A 20726-nucleotide genomic window follows, 5' to 3' on the forward strand; every position below is an offset into this window, starting at 1 on the left:
AAAACGTAACCTTTTCAGTTCAAGTTCAGTTCAGTTCAAGTTGGGGAAAAAATATCACATTACAGAACACTGTTGAGGTGCTGCTACACTGGGAAATTTGTCGTGCAACCAACTTTGCAATTTTGTTAATTCTCATTCTCCTCGCGGTTGAAACGAAGCACTCGCGCAATAAATCCCTCCAGGGGTCCGTTGATAGACCCCGCGAAGCCCAACCTTCTTTCTATAAAAACAACGTTGAGGTTTGCTCTAGACAAAATAGCGGAGCACCATTCTCATTGGAATCCACGAACTGCTTTTCTCTTGGTCGCCATGGCTAGCGGTATTGCTCGTGGGATCGTGCGCACGACGACGAAGTCGCGCAACATTAACCCTAACCCTAACCCAGAAGTCGCACAACATGGCGGCCATGGTAATAGTTGACCGAGACATGCAGCCTTGATTTACAGCGTACATTTTTTAAATTGGACATCCATGTAATGGTCTATTGACACCTGTTAAAACAGGGTATCCGCTGACCCGTATCACGTGACTATATCGCGAGCTGAAGTTTAGAGCTCATCACTCCCTGCCCAGGACCTAGGTACAAAGGGACAGATACTGGCTACTGATATTAGGTTTTGAGCCGCGCCATGCTTGGGAGTACGAAGACTAGCTAGAGAAACTGCCTAACACCTGGAAAAGAATGCCGCTCGCGAAGTTTTCGTTGCAACAAGCCACGCACGAAGTCGAATCTAGCACTTCTCGCAATGACTGCGGCAACGCTGTGATAAGATTTAATGCCTTGACTGGGATTGTTACATTAATCAAGATTCAAGCGACTAGAGGGCGCAGGTTATTGGAGACAACGCTAAGAGTATCAGAACGCTGAGCGCAGGCAGTATGACGTTCGTTTGAATGGCTATACTCTTTTAATCGCGTAAATCAACTTGCACGGCTGAGAGTGATGCCGACCGAGTGAGTCATGGCTGTGCAAGACCTAGTGGGATGTATTACATCTGATATACTGTTTGTCCGATCTTCATGCATTATTATCCTTTGAAATTTTATCACGTTATACCACATCCATCAAACATTTATACATGGTCCAGTTCATTTTATAAGCGGCACTGTCACTTCCTCCGAATTTGCTGTTTGAGTGGCCTCCTATTCCCTGGAAATACAGGACATCGGGTAGAATGCCTGGACATTATTAATTATTCATGACCGGCGAAGCGGCAAATTTGAATGTTTGCGTGTCGTGAAATGCCCTGATTAAGAGAAGAAAGGGTACGTGATCTTTGACCAATCAGAGCGTCCCTGTTTACGCTTCGCTGCTAATATTACAGACCTATAATTTTTATTCGACTGCAAGTAAATGTCCCGAGAACAATAGGCATTCTACGCGATGAAAGATAGCCTCCCACCTCGGACACACATCAACTGACAACGAGGAGCTTCGTTTCACAAGAGGATTTCACCCTTTTATGGCCAAGCTAACAGACTTCATTTTCCACAGGATTCTTATTTTTCTCATTCTTTGGGTTTTCTTTGGTCTCCTTACCCCTAACCTCAAACAAGTTGCAATCCCCTACACCCCATCACCTCATCCATCCCACTCTTCAATGAGCAGAAAAACGATTACTGTATATTTATTATATGCCTGTGCTATTATTATTTTAACAATCTGAGCTAAAGTGAATCAACGTTGTATTTCCTACCGTGTTTGTCCTCAGTAATATGCTGAAAATTTCCCTTATATTTCAGGTGAAACAGGTTTAACACCTGTTTTCCGGTCAAATCACCGGGCTAGATTCATGTTTACATTCGTGGGTGTTAATATGCGCCTTAATGGACAAGAGCGTGAATTAATCTAATGGTCCGCATTGACAAAAGAAGACTTTGAAACGAAAAATGGCTTGTAAATAGAATTAAAAGGGAACCATGCTCCTTAGGGGGTTTTGAATAACACGTTAACTTCATACCGATTTATTCAGGGAAAAAAGGCACCGTCAATATTTTAACAGCCAATAGAAATGCCTGCTTGAAACTCACAAAAAGCTTCTTTTTTCCGGTTGAGTTGATCTTTTTCACGTGTCGCCTCGTTGATAAGTTCGCCGCTGATTATTTGCATCTCCAAGCAAAAGAACTCAATACGAGATAATTTTAGGCAATGTTTAATCTCGTAACAATGTTCTCACTTTGAACTGTCCACTGCTTCTACCGCACTGGCTTACAGAGTTTCTTAAAAAAACACGCGTTCATCGGCACATACATACAACATGGCAGATTGTCAAAGAGCGTCTTTCTTCGTTGAGGCTTTCTGGTTGTAGTGGATAATTCTACAGGATCTCAGCTGTGACAGTAATCGTCGGCAGAGGGATGTCGCTGTCTTATGAAGCCTGACTTCATGACTTTTGAGATCCCGTTACACATAAAACCTTTCGTTACAATTCGCTTGTCGTGTTTATGTCATCGTAGGACTTCTTTCGCTTTGTCAGTACAAAATCATGACACGGGGAAATCGCCGAGTCCTGGGTCTTGAAGAATGAGGGCCTCGCGGTATCTTCGCTCAAAGAGGCTAAGTTTTACAAGAAAGGTAGGATTTATATTTGTAAAACCGTAATGTGTTTAACGCGTCTCTTAGTCCGAAGTATACCTTGAAGACGGTTGGATATGTTTTTTTTTCCTCAAATGTGAATTGTATGTCTACCAGACCGAATATTTCGGTGGCGTATTCGTGAATTTAGTTCTTTAACCTATTTATACAGATGGCTGCCCCACTACATTGAGTTCATTTTATTTGATTCTCGTAACGAATAACATTTATAACCGCATTGAAGGGTCATCAGTTGGCGAAATCGTGTTTTTGACGGAAACTCTTTCGTTACTTCCAGGAAAAAGAAGCTTAGTTTTGAAAACACGAAAAAAGCAGTTCTACAAGCCGTCGAAGAACCAAACTTGTAGGGGTTAAAGTGTTTTACTTGAGTAAAAGAACATTATGCTTTCCAGCTTATCCTAAATGCAATTTTGCATCTGCTTATCTGCTGTAAAGAGCAGATGGTTTGTGTTGCGCTCATCCATTTGATTTTCGCCGATGAATTTCTGGGAATAATCGATCGTGTCAAGATTGAGCGGTATATATACAAAACCCGAAATTCCCCCGGAATATAACTTGGGGTACGGAACTAGAGAAAGTAATCTGTCTTAAGCGTTTCTTGGAAACAGACTATAAGAATTGCGATACATTGGTCGTCACGGTCTTTCTTTGAATTGCGGTCTTACTATTATTTTTGTTTGCTTCAATTATTTAGCGCCTCTATTTGTTTTCGTCCTATGAATGGGACCCAAAACTAGCAATTTCAACCTGAAGAATTATTTTATTTTATTCATAGACCGGACTAAACCTTTCAAATAACCATAACAAACGTTCAGCTGTCTGTTCAAGATGGCTTCTGGTTGTGTTATATCAGTACAGTCCACTGTGGTTAAGTTTTAGCGAACGGGGATTTTTCAGTAACTATGGAGCGGATTTTATTGAGACGAGAAATTAAACCAAGTAATCATCACGTGCGTTCGATGAGGTTATACAGTTCTACATGGCTAAGCAAAAGCTTTCTTGAAACACAAAGTATATGCACCGTATGGCCAGACAAATTACTGCCTCAGCTGAACGCTCAAGTGCGTGCATAGAGGAGTACACACGAGGAAAAGCTGACTTCGAACAATTTTAAAACTTATGGAGTACATATAAGATTTTCCCACCATGCAACTGATTGACCGCAGCTAAGCAGACTATGTTAGATCAAGATGATTTAAATCAAACATTTTGATTCTAGGGAGGTAAAATAATCTACTGGTATATACCGTCAGCGACAGACCGAAAAACTAACGTCTCGCGAGGACATTCGCGTAGTTCTCGCGCGTCTTTCGCGATCTGTTGCAATTGATGCAAACGGGGTTAACTGTTAATGAATAAAAAGAAGAGAAGAATCTTTAAAAACATCTCAGGAAGAAATTGCTTGCTCTCAATTTCCCCTCAGAAATGAATGCTATATAGTCAGGGAATTGACAAAGATTTAGATAAGGATGGGTCGCGACTTAAAAGGCACCAAAGTTGCTGCCACGTGATAAATAATCGTTTACCTTAATTTATAAATATAGTTTTTGACGAACAAACGGGGCGAGATAGATCTGTACGGTGAACTTTTACCCTGCTGGGATATACATAACAAGCAAATCAATTTGGTTGGTGAAAGTTTTTCAATCGATTTAAACTGCACACACAACTGACAATTAACGCCTAAGAATTTCTTGACTATTCTGTGTTTACACCTGATACAATAAGAAAAATATCCGACAAACTGATCTGCATGGCAATGAGAAGAGAGAAGAGAAAGAAATGATATGAAGAACAGACAGTGGCATACATTTACCCAACACATTTTCGGTTTTCACAAAAAAATCTTCTACGTTGGCTAAAAAAGTACTGTTTTTCTTTGTTAAGCAGATTACCAGTTTGTGAAGTTTGAGAAAAATATACAGCACAAACTTAAGGGTTCGGAAAACAAGTAAAATGACGACAAAGCTAATGTAGATATATTTCACACGGCACACCAACACTTATGATGGACGCTTATTCGAGTTTTTATATTTTTATACGTGACACAGTTGGTTTGGTAATTATAGCTAGTTTATGAAGAATGCTTACGTAGGGATATTAATCCGAAGGTGTGCTTATTGTTATTATCTATGTAGAATATATTTTCATCATCTCGTGAGAGCTGTTCATTGTTGCCCAGCAAATACTGGGAAAAACTATCTAAGACGGCATTTCACGCGAAATTGATGAAATTTACTGATCTTCACACCAGATTACCACATTATTGTTATTCTGTCTTCACTGATAAATATACTAAATTAAGAATTGAATTAAGCACTGTTTTCGTTTTAAGCTCAACAGATGTTCTCAGAGCATTTGGCGCAGGGCATAATCTGCGCTTTCTTAGCGATTGCAGGTTCCAACTCCGTATTATCTATTTGTAGCGTTATTTTCCAAGGTATTGCTCAATGCTTAAAACAAAATGAAGCTTAATTTATCTCTTCAGAGAGTGATTGGGGACGGAAACATAATAATATGATTAATTTACCTTTTATCGTGTTTGGAAAGATAAAAAGCCTTGTTATTCATTCATGAATGCATCCGAAATGCGTTCATTTGTGGGCAGTTGAGTTCGGAGGAGAGCTGACCACTATAATACATCGCTATACATCGTTCAATAATTTAACTACGCCGACGGATTTAGATTTACCGTCCGTATGAATTGGCAGAAATAGACCAGTTGTCTCGCATTTTCATCTTGTCTCTTAGCCAAGACAGACAACCATGGCAACCACTTTTCTCTTTGAGCACACATGCGTTGTTAAGAAGACACGAACTACGTCATCTCTTGCGCAACGTCTCGTCTTTGAACCCGCGAGGCAAAGCATTTCGCCACCCAAGGACCGATTAAGGACCATCGATTTTTTAAAAATTTCTCTGGCTCTTTGTGCTGCTGATCTCATGTTCCACTCTGCGCGCGCTATTTAACTTTGAGGAGTAATCTGGGTCTTATCCGTCAAACTGGCGCTGTTTTAGTTCAAAAACTCACCAGTTGTTTTGATTTTGTTCTGCGCAACAAACCCAGGTTAATTCACATACGAATTATTCACGAAGCAATTGAGAAAGATATAGGCTTTGTTTAATTCTGACAGCTGATCACGACTATTTGTATTATTCGGACCAATAAGCGCGCGCGAGATCTTTCTCCACTACACAGTGTAATTGACAAGGGTAGATTTGTATAATAAATGCATACGTTTAAGACAACTTTCAATGTTTGTTTTTCTAACCTTGGACAAATTGTGGTTCATTTTCGGCGGGATTTAAGTAAAACGTCATTCGTGTATGTATAGATATATCTTTTTTTTTTAGATAATTCACAATAGCCTTCGGTCATATCTCCATGCACTTTACCTGACGAAAACAAACCTTTCTCAAGAGATAATGGAAGCTAAAAATATCTATGTTCGACTTAGCTGTATTTTAATTTTCAAAGGAAGTTCTGATTCTTAAGGACCAAGAGAAATTTTCGTTGACGCAAAGTCTACTAAGTAAGGAGAGAGCGAAGAGCGACGTAAATGTGCCGCTTGAAGAAGTACGACATCAGCGCTCTACTTTTTCCCTCGCGAATTTGACCACGCAAAGTATGACCAATTTTAAATTTATGAGCGAACTCGCAACTCGTCGAAAATCATACCTTAACTGCATTTACTTGGAAGACATATTTTAATTTACTTTTAACCTCAATGTAATGGCTACAAACTGGGGTAAAGTGAAGTATATTGCGCGAGTTAGACCCGACTCAGATGATGGCATAATTGATGACTGTAATGACTCGCTGGACGAATGTGAGGTGCGAGTTAAAATCAACGACGTCTTGGGAGAAACCGACCAGGACGACGGATTTAAAACAAGATCAAGACGGTGTCAACCGCATTTGAAGCGGATTCAGTATGACAGTTTATGTCTGTCTGTTCCACAAGACATAGGAAGAGGGAATGATATTCCTTACGAACAGGTGAAATCAGGCCAAGCTGACAAAACTGCTTTGAGGAAAAGAAGTCACAGTGCAAATTCGCTCTCAGTTTTATATGGCTCAGAGATTAATGGGGATATTCCGTTGCGGTCGCAATCGCTGCTCAAAATTGTAAACCGGCGGGTTCTTGTGAAGGATTTGTTTGCAAAAGAAGAAGAAGTCGATACTTACGATATGAAGGTAAGACACAGTAAATTGTATCCCTCAAAGTATCATGCGAAATATACATTAGTCCTATCGTTTAAGTTTATGCAAATATCTCAATCTCTTGTGATAGTCAAAGACGGTTGTATTCGCTTTGGGGGAACAATTGCATAATCGCTTATCTTTGTTATTTCTCTCAAAGAAGGTCCGTTTTGCCTCGCCTCGATTTGCGCTGCAAGCAAACTAATTTCTCAGTTTAGTTTAGATATTCTAGATGATTCAATTCCTGCACGGGTCCATGGTTTGACCATAATAGTTCACACTTTAACGTTACTGATAAAGATTAATAATATATATTGCAACAAGGGAAATTAATGTTTACCTCTGAACAAAATTGAAGAATGTTATCTGGATGACAATTGTACGCATGGAATTTATACCATCTGTTTATATATCCTGGACATAACCAAGTTGGCAAGCAAGTTAGTGTACAGAGGAGGTAAACAAGAAGCTGGCTTGAATAATTTTCGTCATCCGTTTGCAGTTTTGCATCGGTGAAAACAATTGGAAAAATTCTGGGGAAAAAAATGAGGAACAAAAATTGTTATCTTTCATAACGTATGACTCATATGAAATAATGTTGTCAAATAGATCAGTTTTAAAGAAGAATGTAACTTTCATAATTATCCTAGTGCGACACGAAAAATCTGGATAACGAATCAGAGCGGAATATTTCAATAGATGAGTTGCTCGAAATCGAGGAATGTCAAATAAATTGAGTGATATTATTTTTCGCATGGAAGTTTTTGAATCTCGCTTTACTCAAGTGAAAAATATGTGCAAAGAATTCTCGGGCTTGTAAGAAGTAAACGCTTAATAACCAAAAATCAGGTATCCCGAGAGATTTCCAAAACCAAACTTTTAGAGCTGGCCTGAGAATTCAAGGAGTAATTTGTTTGTTTCCTTTTGAATTATTTATTCAGATTGAATATGCTCTTCTGTATATATGCTGTTGTTATGACAGCCAATCTCATATATTTGCCGACTACTTATTGCACTCTGAATATTGCGAATCCGGTATGGTTTCATTTTTAAAATCACTTCCAATTTTTTGTGCCGCAAAAATCACATCTCATTAATTGTAAAATTGTCGTGATTGGCTTCTGAGGTGAAAGGTATTAGACCTTGTTCACAAAAAATCAATTAAGAGCACATAAAAGCTGCCGGACGTGAGTAAATAGACAAAATTGCCTGGTGCATCTGAAATGTAGCTAATTATATAATCGGTCTACAGTCACGGACTGCCCATTGAAAGTGTTGCTTGTGTTTCTTTATATAATAACAATATATAGAGAATAATACGTGGGGCGCGTAGATATGAAGTGTTCAACTCGATATCTTACGAGTGAGCGCAGCGAACGAGTGAGATATAAAGTTGAACAAGAGAAGAGATATTCCATATCTACAAGCAACCATGTATTATTTTGTTTATTATATAAACTTACTAATTAGAACTTTTTTGACGATTTTCTGAAGATTTTCGAACGCTTTCCAAAGATTTCCGAAGATTCTTCCAAAGTTGTCCGAAAACTAGGCTGACGTTTCCGAACATTTCCCGAAGATTTCCGAGGAAAATCCGAAGACGTCATGTTTTCGTGTGAAAGCTCACCTGGTATTTCACCGGTGTTTCTATAATAAAATCGCGTATCGTAATCAGGTGTAACGTTTCTGACTGGAATAATGGCGTCGTCAATTCGCTGTTCATTTCCCCCGGGTATAAGTGAGGTATTTTTTGAAAAAATATAAAACATATGCGAAAATGTTGCAAATACCCCACAATATGGCAAGCTCATTTGTACAAACCCCAGTGGTGGAACTTCAGAAAGACTGCGAATACCCGGTCCATAGGATAAGGATAAGGCCAAAATTTGACTCGATAAACCTGACCGATAACAATTATTTCGTTTTCTGTGTTTTTCAACATGGTGATGGCGTAGCTAAAGGGAGTTATAGCAGTTAGTTGGGGAAGAAAAAATTGACTCACTCGGACAGCAGTCAGTTAATGGGTAGTAAACGCTTTTTTGGTGGTAATTCCGCTGACCAAGGTATTTCATGAGAGGGGCTACGTTTGCGTTGTCATTGTAAACAAAATGGCTGCCAAAGCAATGAACTGATCTTTCGTGTTTGGAGTCGAACAACTGCTCCCAAATTAAAGACTATTTCGTATGAAACAAAGGTGGGTGTCTCATTCTATCCTTCGATAGCTGCAATTAATGCAGGCGTATTTTGGCGAGCTAGTGCATTTTGATCAAATGAGCGCCATCTTGTTTTCAAACTCGGAAGAGGCTTGGGGAGAGACGAGAAAACGTCCTGGGGAGTGGAGTAAGGGGGAGCAGAAGGGGAAGGCCTCGAACTTCTTTTTCAGGCTAATATTTGTATTTTAGAGCATAACATTTCCAAGGCGACGATCAGCTCATAGTTCTCCGACAGAAACGCTATGTTAGACCCTCACAAGTTAAGGAAGGACCTTTTGAAAATGTCGGACGCGCCCACGATAGGCTTCCGATCAAATTCACGAGTCAAACACATGGAATCCTCAATGATAATAACACAAACAGGTGTTCAGCGAATTGCAATTTGATAGGCGTACTAAGGCATGATAATAATTATAATTATCAAACATTTTGGCTCGCGCGCGATCGGTCTAAACGTGTCATGTGACTTAATATGCCCCAGCTAAAACTGCTGAATATCCGAGTGATATTTCCCAGTTTTCAGAACTGCGCGTGTTGCGGAAAAATATTTGAAGGATAATAAACAAAATTGCCTTCATTTCGCCCAACAAAAATATGCACTGTCTGTAAATACGTGAAATAATCTTGGTCAATATTTAGCCATTTTGACTTCACACTCGGTCAGTAACTTATACATGTCTCTCCCCCCCCCCCCCCCCCACACACACACACACACATACCTCCCGCCAAAACATTCTTGTATCACAAACATGTCAAGTTGACAAGTGTCACTGAGTATCGATTCTATGTGAGAGCCTAAAAATGCGAATTACCCTCGGTCTTTTAGTCAGAGGTTGATCAAATGGGAGGTGGCCATTGTTTGCCTTCTTGCCAAGGTTTCACCACAGTTTCAATGTCAAATTCAAATTATTTTGATACAGATTATTGGAATGGCTTGACAGCAAGCTCTTTCAGTTGGCTTACTTTGCTTTCAGCCAATAAGCTTTCATCAAAGCAAATATGATCCAATTTAAATGTAAGTTACCTCGAGTCTGCGGTTTTTATTTTAGTATTGATCAATGTAACTGATGTTCTGATTTTCAAGAGAACGAACTAAAAGTTTTATAGTTTTCTTTACCCGGTCCACTTTCGTGGTTTTTTGGTCAAAAACAGGGAGCAGATAAATTCCAGTTTCGGTTTTGTTTTGGAACGAAAGGACTAACAAGGTTTATATTTCTTGCGTGGACAAATTATTCTTTATCTGCAAAATATTAGGTTTAAATAATTAAAATTTATCAGCAGATGTTCGGATTCTCTTGCTGTTTAAACCAAAGGAAAAGAAATGATAAAAAATCAAATTCCTCGTCTGGGCTCATGATGCTCTGCCTGGAATTTTTCTCAAGTCATGAAATGTCAACGCTGTATTCCGGCGAGGTGCAAGGTAATCTAATTTTTCCAAGAAATTACATTGTAATTTTCATCGGTAACGTGGTATATCTTTTCATCTGAGACACTTTGAATTGAAAAATCAGGAACCAAGACAACTATCCTTTTTTGACACCATGTAGCTCGAGTTGGTTAGTTGTTTTGCGTTTTGTCTGTTAACATGTTTCCTCTGAAGCGCTTTGTTTTGTTGGACAAACTGTTAGGCAGTCTCGATACAATCGACTGTACACACTGTCGGGTGACGTGGGCCAGTTTTCTACCAGTATACTGAGAATAATAATATGTCTTAATAAGAGGTTTCGCTGCCTTTCGATTTTTTTAGATTTAACTTGACGTTAGCTAAGTATCAATTTTCTAATTATCTTTGTTTCTAATACACTCTCAACAATGGACTAATCCTTGGTAGACTTGGGCGCTACTGGCAAATTACATATAAAGATCGAAGTGACTGATCCGGTGCATTTCCGTTTTAATACTCGTGTATGGAAAAACATTAAAGGTGGATCCGACGGCTGAGGATGTCGATGGTTGATTTGTGAAAAAATAAAATAAAAAAAAAGATGACGACGAAAGTGTTTGAGACAAGATCATGAGTAGCCTCTTGCTCGAGAGTGATACTTTATGTGTTAGATTTTTGGAAGAGATGTAAATTTCAGTTCTACTTACTCATATATTTCAAAGTGTACAGTGCTAGTACTTGGCTTTCAAGGTATATATCATGCATCAGTTTTGATGATCCACGTATTTTTGCCTGCCTGAACGGCCACCGCTTGGCGACAGGGTTAAAATAGCGATCAGTTTGGCTTCGGCTCGCACTCAAGTTGCGGTCGTATCAATCAAAAGAGATTTTATCGTTGCCCGGAGAAGGATTTCCACTTTTGCTAACACAGAAGTTCGAAATGTTATTCTCTTTACTGGTCTTGCTGATTTCGTTGAAAATTAATTTTGAGAATTCAACACATCATCCCCTAGTCGAGGATCGTCGTTGGCTTCTCCTCTCAGCACTTTTGACTTTACGTAAATCGTTTCTTCTAAGAGGGTGTCAACGGATTAACCGTTACCCGTAAAACGGACCAAAAAGTTAGCAATTAGGCGTAGAAATTGGAAAATTTTACATGTAACCGTAAGCCGTAAAAAATATTAACCGTAAAAAAAAAATTGCCTACAAAACTTTAAGTCTCTAGCCAAGACTTCTTTATGTTTTGTCTTGTGGCTTGAAAGCTATATTAGCGAGTCGTACACTCTTAAAAGGACGGGAGAACGTGAGTTGGTGACTTGATCGAGGAGACCGCTAAAATTCAGGTGAAGGAATTGTTTTCTTTTTAGTCAGGTGATTACGGCGACAGCGAGAGGGAAACAATCCACACTTTATCCAGAAAAGGAAACACGCAGGAGATCAGAGCACTTCTTCAACAAAATGAAGGTTAGATTACAGCTTGACGCGCGCTATATTGCCTCGTTGTGTAGTTCTTTTACTGACTTGTAGCCTTTTATATACTGTGTTTCTGTCACCTGGAAAAGAGCGGGGGAATTTACTCTCAACAAAGCTTTAGATGGGGGTGCCCTAACCCTATGTCCAAACCCAAACCCAAACCCAAATATACCATTTTGACAGAAAAGCTAACCCTTCCATAGTAAACGCACTCCTTTCATACACTTGCAGTAGAAACACTGCAACTCTTTTCTAAAACCCTGCGAGGTAAACGTTAATAGGAGACCATAAATATCAGTTTTCCCGACCCTTTTCTACCACCTATTTACAAAATCTCCACCTTTTCATAGTAACTCCAACCTGAAAAAGGTATTCTCGTCGAGAGGAACTTCCTCCTGGGGAACGTAACCCACAGTTGTTACCTAAAACGTTTAAGATTGGTTTCAGTCGATCACACCTGCCTGAAAAGACGGTGGAAACAGCATTTTCCTATTCGTAGATTCAAAAGATTTGTTTTCTCGTTTAGTTTTAACAATTTACAGAGTTTAACAGACTTTTATTTCTCTGATTCCTCAGACATCGACAAAAGAGACAGTTATGGCAAAACCGCGCTTCACTGTGCCGTATCAGCAGGCCAGGTCAATACCGTAAAATATCTCCTCCACAACCATGCAAACCCTAACCTTAAAGACCACAGAGAGGAGGCACCACTGCACGCCGCGGTGCGGACTGGAAACATTGAAGTGGTCGAGGTAGAGTTTAAAGAACATAAATTACATTTCTGAGAATGCTCGGTCAGATTAGAAACAATGTCTGAAGATGAACGAAGTGATCGAAACCGTAAGGTGATTCCTTAGTATTGCGCATCCCTACTGCGCGCGATTTTCGCGTCATTAGCGCGCGCACATGCATGAGCGCGTGCGCGTACAAAACGCAAGAGATTTCCCTCAAATTAAGCTCGATAGCGAAATAAATGCTTCTTTTCTCTTAAACGGGCACGGCGACCCCCACTTTTTATTTCATAATTTCAATGAGAACAATATCCTCAATAACTGAGAAAAAAATTAGCAGAAATCTATGGCTACTTTTTTGGCAAATGAAATAAATATTACAGAGGGAGACTTAACAGGCCCAACAGCGCATGTCCAAATTATGTTTCCTATAAAGGATAAAAATATGCAGGGTATTTGAAAACATTTTTTCTGAGACGTAGATGATAAAACAACCAAAGAAAGTCAAACTCTGTGTGATATAACACGCTGCATTGAGAAATAATCGAGCTTATTTGTTACACACGGAGATTACCAAAAGTCACCCAGATAACCGTATTTGTCAGCATTGTGGCGTAAAAATAAGCATGGTGACCCCTCTTTTATTACGTTTTTAATATCTTCTTGTCCTGTAACAACAGCGTACCAAGTTTCATCGGAAATTTATGCCGGGTTCTTTTACTAAGGAATCACCTTAAGGGCCGTGCTCTTCTTTGTACTATATGAAGTACTTCTTAGTGTCTTTTTTCGTTTTCTCTCACGACTCATGTGTTTTGCATCTGTTTTCTCCGCAGGCATTACTGAATCACAAGACAACCAACGTTAACATCGAAGGACGAAACAAGTACACTCCTTTGCATAGTGCTGCTCATTTAGAACATAGATGCGCCTTAGAAATCTGTCAAAAGCTTGTAAGTATAACGTGAATAACGAGATGAATGCTAATAAAACATATTAGACCAATCGACAATCTGCCAGTACAACTAAATAATTGTGGTAAGATAGCTTGGGTGAAACTCATTTGTTAAAAAAAAGGTTTGTCCTGAACAGAATGGAACAGGGAAGTACGCTCTGTGGGGCAACTGAAAGCGTTTTACCTAAGAACTACACACATCGAACCCGGAAAACCGCCCAAACTTGGACCGGCGGGCTCCAACGCACCATAGCCATTAGACCATCGCGCCTCCACTTCGCAGGTACAAGTCGTACAAGGAGTTCAATCTCCAAGTGAACAGACACGTATGCGAGCTGAAAAGATGTCCGGTTATGTAGATGTCTTACAAGTGCAGTCTTTGTATATGCCCGGACCGGTCCTGTCTAACTCGAATGCTGCTCATTTTTCTCTATTCACACATCGTCTTAATGCTATTTCCTATCAACAACAAAATAGAAATGATGTTTGTCTTGGTAACTGTCTCCTCAGTTGGACTGTGGTGCCAAGGTTACGGCCAGAGGACTGGATCATATGACCCCGCTTAGCGTGGCTACTCAGAAGGGGTCAGCGGACATAATGGCCTTGTTCTTCAAGAAATGTAAGTCATGATCAGCCTTATCATCCATCCACGAGGCCTTTGGTACTGATGTCAAATTCCAAGATGGCGGCTATAGTCCCGGAGACTGCCTCCATCTTGGATTCCGACTTCGAGGGGACCCTGGGAGCGAGATTACCTAATTTTTTGCAGCCACAAAAATATCTTCACTCTCTGCGGAATTTGCACAGAGTGAACACAACTGACCTAAGATTACGGATGAAATATTCTTACCTCCCTTTAGAGGGTATGTGTATGCCAACAGAAGCCATTATTTAAACAAGCTTGCCTTCAATCCTCTGATTCCATATTTGGGCAAGGAAAATCCGTGGGTTCTGATCTGTTGGGTAAAAAACCCAGCATTGTTCTGAACGTATAAAAGGAATTAACACGCTTCGGGGTTATATGCTTCTGATGCCGATCGTTGATGTAGTCTTTGCCATGAAGAATACCCAGATCAGATCAATGAGACGGGAGCTCCTACCGTTTTAATTTATCGTCACAACCAAATATTTGGAAAAAGTTCCGAGTCAAGGGAGAACCTTGTAGCTAATTCTAAAAAAACCTATTGTGTTGGGGGATATCTCTGCAATGATTTAAACTCCAAAAAAATCATGGTAAGAGTCAATTTGACTTAGAGAAATGTAACAAGCATTTCAACGCTTGCGCATTGGAGGGCTTTCTTCTTTTGTCGCTGAAACTAGTCTCTTTGTTTTATTACAGGTAACGAAGTCCAGAGAGGCACAAAACAGAAGCTTGACCTGATTTACTGTGTCGACTTTGAGGGGAGTTCTCTGCTGCATCTCGCAATAGACAGCGGTGTTTTGAAGGTAACCTGTAAAAAAAAAAAAAGTTATTTCTTTCATGTGAGAACTTCTCGATGTTCGAGTTACAACAATTTATAGACCCTATTCATAAATGGCTGCCAATGACAAATTCTGTCCTGGTGTTAAAATTAGCCCAGCTAATCTCGTTTTTGAGTTTATAATTTAAAAGAATTTTTACCCTCAAACCAGGTTAGTTGGGCTAATTTAAATGCATACAAAAGAATTTTAAATTGACAGCCATTTATGAATAGGGTCTATGTGTGCACCCTTTTTGTTATATGTTTTCTTCAGGCGGTTAAGTTGTGTTTGGACCACGGTTGCTCTGTAACAGCTGTCAAGGTAAGTTAAACTTTATGTATTTCAAATACCATAACCGCAGAGTAAGTTAACTCTACGTTGAGCCGAGTGGTTTATCACGGCATAATATGGTATGGCAAGCATCTTAGATTCGGCAGCGTCCTTTCGTTCCTTCGCAAAGTAAAGGAATGAATCGGTTCCTCCTCGACTTAAAATGGCAACGTGCTTTATTGAATGTGGTTTTGGTTCGCTGATTTTCTTTTCAACTTTATATTTTTCAAAATAGAGGTTAGATGGTGGTACTCCAATCCACCTGGTTTGTCGTCTTGGTGCACCAGAAATCCTTCAGTGTTTATACGAACATGATCCAGCTGCCTTCCAACACGCTTTGGTGGATAAAGAGGTCATGACACCCTTGCATAGGTCAGTAACAATTCGAAAAGCAGCCTGTTTCTTGATATGCTTGTGCCCATTGGCTAAGAGTATTTTAGGTGGAGTATATATACTTTTGAAAAAGGGGAATTTTGTGTAGCAGCAAAGAGGGCCGAGAAAGAAAAAACCCAGCATTCATCGAATTTTGACCAGTAACGAGAGAATTTGCAATTTACCAGCTCATGCATCACCAAGGTCATAGGTTAGAATCCTGTAAGCTTCGTTTTCAACTAAATATTAGCTTACTTCATCAAAGCGAACATCTTTTCTGCTTTGTGTTTAGAATTCTCCCCTTTAATATCTTCATAGTCAGATGGTTACGTTAGCTGACTGACAATATATACCGTTGGTCGTTTCATGTTACATTAGAATATAAACGGTGGTCATTCCACTGAAGAGCTGAATTTAGGAAGCAATTCCTTGGCGCAACGATAACTCCCGGAAACTTCTGTTGACTCTTGAACTTATCTGTTCCAGAAAGAACGAAGCATTCCGTGGTTTACGAAGTTCATCGATTTTTTTTTCTTTTTAGATGCTCCATGTACAATCATGTCAGTGTAGTTCAGTTTCTGGTGGATCATGTAAGTATATCAGAACATTGTTCACCTGAAGGCCATTAAATTCCAAGTTCTTTGAACAACAGCCTTCAGTTGCTGGTAGAATAGACGGTCGCGTCATACTTAATGTAGTTCATTTTCGCTAAGCCGCCTCTTCCGCAAAAAAAGAATAACGGACAAACAATTACATTCCATTTCTGATTTGTTTAAAACTTAAACGCTGAGAAAGTGCATGCGCAGTGCCGGAAAAATCGAACGGCAACCGACCAGGCCATTTTTCTTCACGCGTATGCTCTGTACAAAAGAGGCAGCTGCCACAGACTTGGTCTGACTTGAAATTCTCTATATTATTCTTTTTGTGCAAGTTTTGTTCTTAAAATTTGGATTCAAGACAATCATCTGAGCTACTCTGGTCTCCTTACTCAATGCCTTTGGGTTTTTACTAAAGATGCGTTTACAAACTGTAAACTGAATAATGTTCATGCATATAACTCGTAATGAGGTATAATTGTTTTAAGGAAAGTGCCTAGCTATGTGAGCTCCAACACGCAGAATTGATTTCAACTATGAAACTGTGTTTTTAATAGATTAGTTTGGGGGTAATTCGATCGCTGTTATAATGAAACTACATTGTCTTGGTGAATCCAGTTATGCCTTAGGATATATTGAAAATTGACAAAGTCAGATATAATGTCACAACACAGTGACTGTATTCTATTCAACTGTTGAGTGATAGTTATGCATTTTCTTCACAGGGTGTAGATTTAAACCCACGTGATCGCGAGAAATGCACACCGTTACTCTTGGCCGCGGCTCATGGCTGTTCAGCGGTTGTGTCACTATTATTAGAAAGTGGTGCTGATGTCACTTGCGAGGACGAGAAAAAGAGAACCGCGCTGCACTGGGCAGTAGGACAGGATAGAACTATTGAGCGACTTTTGAAGGTAAAGCTAAATACGTATAAGCTCAAGAATGTGTTCCTGCGAGTTATATTTGCTGGTGTACACGATGTAATATGACACTTTTTTCCGAGATTTGTTGAGGAAAAAGGTATCAAGTAGCTAGCTTATATGCGCGGCTTGACTTGAAATATTACTACGGTTTCCAATAAAATGTTGTCAAGAGAACTTTCAATTGGTTCATGACAAGCCTATATAACTTTTGAAAAACTTGGTTAGGAAAACGTGTTGTTCGTTTCAACATCAAATCCAAATCGTGTTCTGAGGCGTCAGTAAAATCCTTGCCTTCAGTTGTTTGTACCACGTGTTTTTTGACTGGTTTGACTTGTTATTCAGGATCCAAATGTACAAGAACTGAAACTTGTGAACCAGCAGGACAGTACAGGAGCCACAGCTCTCCACTATGCCGCACAGGGTGGTTTCCTTAAGGTCAGATTCAAGATATTAAGTTTGCTAATCTTTCCAGCGTTTTAACGTTGAGTATTCCTTTGTGACTCAGCAAGTTATTCGATTTTTCTGACTTTTTTCCGACATTTTTTTTGTTTAATATAGATTGGTATATCTGAGTTGACCTCTCTGATTATGAATGATTTTATTGTTTTATTGATTCTATTGTTTCACCAATTCGTCTGGTTTATATTTTATGTTTTAACAGTTGTAGACACTATATGATTATTTTAATGTAGTTAAGTGTCCCCAAAAAGACTTCATCAGTACGCTAGAAAACTTGACTAAAATACAATTCTTACTTATTTACCTAGTTTCGTCTCAGGTAGAGCTTAAATTGCTTTTTCTTTTGAAATTTTCCGAACGAAAACCCTGTATTCTTCATACAAGATGTCCTCGAATTTAACTGGAATTTTCTGTTGTCCTTATATGTGACTTTTATGTAGAGTGTGCTGTTACTCCTGAAGAACGGCACAGATCCAAGTTTGAAGAACAATAAACTGGAAACTCCACTCCACCTGGCTGCCAGGTACGATCAGTGAATTACGATAACAAGAAGTGAAGGATGGGCAACTACTTTTGTGATGAATCAATAGTTTTAGCAGTTGAGACTTCTTTTTCTTCTTATCTGTTGTTGTCATTTGATATCTTTAGTCATGGCTGGCTACCTATTGTAAAAAAGTTGATGGAAGGTCGACAGACTCGTTTAATGAATGTAGGTAACTTAAGCGATCACACCCCACTCCACTTGGCGGCTTCTAATGGACAAGACAAGGTTGTCAAGTTTCTTCTGGACAGAGGAGCTACTATAGAAAGGTATTTAGCCTTCCAATAAAAAGCCTTTTATTTCATAAGACCATCTTGCTTTTTATACTTGAAATGCAGACATATGAAAAGTGCTTCGGCACAGTGAACTGTCAAAGCTCAAATAATTTTCTCAAATAATAATTTAGTTTAATAATTTCAATGTTCCCGCATATTGACAATATAACTTGTTCCTTTGACAAACGACTTATTTCATTATATATATATAAATATACTAAATTAGTATACTAAATTGGTCAGCACTAAACAATTATCTTTCGTTAATCAGAACAAGTTACTACAGTCAAAGACGTTTTGCCTCGTGGTGATAAGTTGTTAGGTTCCATGTTTCTATTGTGGCTGATCTACAGCATATCCACCGTAGGTTCATATGTTCTTTTCTAAAGACCCACAGAATAGTCTAAATCGTTTTTTAGAGCGCTCAGTTGTATTTCCGCAGGGATACAGACGGTCGAACTCCATTACATTTCGCCGCAGCTAAAGGATCATTAAAGAGTGTTCAGTTGATCTGCACTTCAAACCCTAACTGCATTAACGTGGAAGATAACGCAGACCAGGTGAGGAACTGTGAGGTTAATTGTAGAGGACAAAAGCCCATGTTCGATAGATCAAAATTCTAACTTATAAATTCTGAGCAAAATTAATATTGCAAATTTTCTAAGAAAGCCTCGGTGCCATGTTAGAATTTTGGTACATCGAACATGAGCTATTGACGACCGTTCGATATGACTCTTAAAGTTTAGAGAGAGGCGGACGTTTTTCAAATTCACGTTTTTCAAATTCTTCTTTCCAATCTGTCTCAATCTTCTAAACTTTTGTAACATTTTAATAGCGCTTTTCTAAAGCAGTGTATCTATCGTTTCATCCAAGTTTAAAATCTTGGCTGAAGAAGGAAAGAAAAGAGATCCAGTAGTAGAAACCGTGTTCAAAGTAGAAATGTCAAAAATCTTCACATACGTTTTAACTTTCTCCTCTCCTCTCCTCTCAGGACACCGCTTTGCATCTGGCAGCCAAAAATGGTCATGCAGCATTGGTGACGTATCTCCTATCCCATGAAGCTCAAAACGTGACGTACAATGCTTACAACCAGAATGCATTGGATGTTGCAATTGAAGCTGGCAAGGAACCGGTGGTCATGTGTATAGCAGAACACACACGGTGAGCATGAGACGGAGAGCTGTTCTTATGGTACGATAAGTCCAAGATGTGAAATGTGGCTATTATGGATCATTGACGTAATATCTCTTGGCAATGATGCTTGCAAGAGGGGAATAATTATAAGGAAGCTTTTTTGGAGTTTGCACATGTCCGTCATAAAATGTCACATGCTAAATAATGAGGCTCTGCGTAGTATCTTTAATGATGCTCCGTAATATTTGAGGAGAACAGTTGATTATTAAGTTACTATCATCCACTTATAGCACAACGACCCTGCCAATTAACGAAAACGCTTTTTAAAATTTAATTTACAACACGTTGATATCCTCACCTTATCCAAACCCAAGCGTTTCTTTATTTCCAGTTCCCTCCCTCAGCCTCGTTCCCTCTCCCACCTGATGAAACAGAAAAGCAATTAAAAACGACGATTATCTAATTAAGTTTTTTTTTCAGGTGGAGAGAAATGTGTCATCATGTCGAAGAAGGCCTTACTCAACTTCAACGTCTTATCATGAAGATGCCGCTGGCTGCTGAGGTTTGCTGCGCATAATTTAACTATTAATTGCTGGTCACAAAAAAATCCTCTGTGTTGAGTTTTTAAAATGGAAATTAGGGTTTCCATCTCAGAGCTATACTCTAAAACTGAAGAATACTCCCGGCTTGCCCATTATACATATAAATACACACAAGAAAGGACAGCGCCTTATAGTCAGAACTAGCCCGAGCCACTAAAGCCACAGAAAAGATAACTGAAGCGTCCAACTAATGACTAGCGCGAGAGAAATAGCATTCTCAAATTAATTTAGAATTCATCAAGTTAAAACAAAGAAAATCACAACCGTGAAGGAGGTTTAGATACTAGGCTCGATGTCCGCCGCTTTCTCGAGTCCGGTCTACGTAGTTCGGGGGAGGATCGCGGGCTCCTTTCCCGAACAGCGGCTGGTAATCGAGCCTATTTGGATACCCGGTCTTAATTAACATAGATTTTGACGATTTTACTCGTCCGTTTACTCGTTGGTTTTTTATTTCGATTGAGAAGATATATCAAACACTCC

At 39.3% G+C, this 20726-nt stretch overlaps 1 protein-coding gene across 3 annotated transcripts in view; it reads left to right on the forward strand.

Moving 5' to 3' along the window:
• The first annotated feature begins 2052 nt into the window (after positions 1-2052).
• Positions 2053-20726, forward strand: part of LOC110053585 (transient receptor potential cation channel subfamily A member 1-like) — a 28035-nt gene continuing 9361 nt past the window's right edge. The window contains exons 1-16 of one of the 3 annotated variants that reach the window (XM_089272211.1): positions 2053-2575; positions 11765-11861; positions 12447-12622; positions 13435-13551; positions 14064-14172; positions 14893-14999; positions 15288-15335; positions 15580-15716; positions 16258-16306; positions 17038-17226; positions 17578-17670; positions 18135-18217; positions 18343-18504; positions 18953-19070; positions 19502-19671; positions 20125-20206. In XM_089272211.1, the coding sequence (XP_089128337.1) occupies positions 2525-2575; positions 11765-11861; positions 12447-12622; positions 13435-13551; positions 14064-14172; positions 14893-14999; positions 15288-15335; positions 15580-15716; positions 16258-16306; positions 17038-17226; positions 17578-17670; positions 18135-18217; positions 18343-18504; positions 18953-19070; positions 19502-19671; positions 20125-20206 (1788 nt within the window). In that variant the 5' untranslated portion in view covers positions 2053-2524. Of the gene's footprint in view, positions 2576-3257; positions 6795-9740; positions 10434-11764; positions 11862-12446; positions 12623-13434; positions 13552-14063; positions 14173-14892; positions 15000-15287; positions 15336-15579; positions 15717-16257; positions 16307-17037; positions 17227-17577; positions 17671-18134; positions 18218-18342; positions 18505-18952; positions 19071-19501; positions 19672-20124; positions 20207-20726 lie in introns of those variants that run through there. The other 2 variants (XM_089272207.1, XM_089272215.1) reach the window with 2 other exon arrangements.

This window comes from Orbicella faveolata, unplaced genomic scaffold (genome assembly GCF_042242905.1).
Source record: "Orbicella faveolata isolate gen_17 unplaced genomic scaffold, um_ofav_v1 contig_1, whole genome shotgun sequence".
NCBI classification, from domain to species: Eukaryota; Metazoa; Cnidaria; class Anthozoa; order Scleractinia; family Merulinidae; genus Orbicella; species Orbicella faveolata.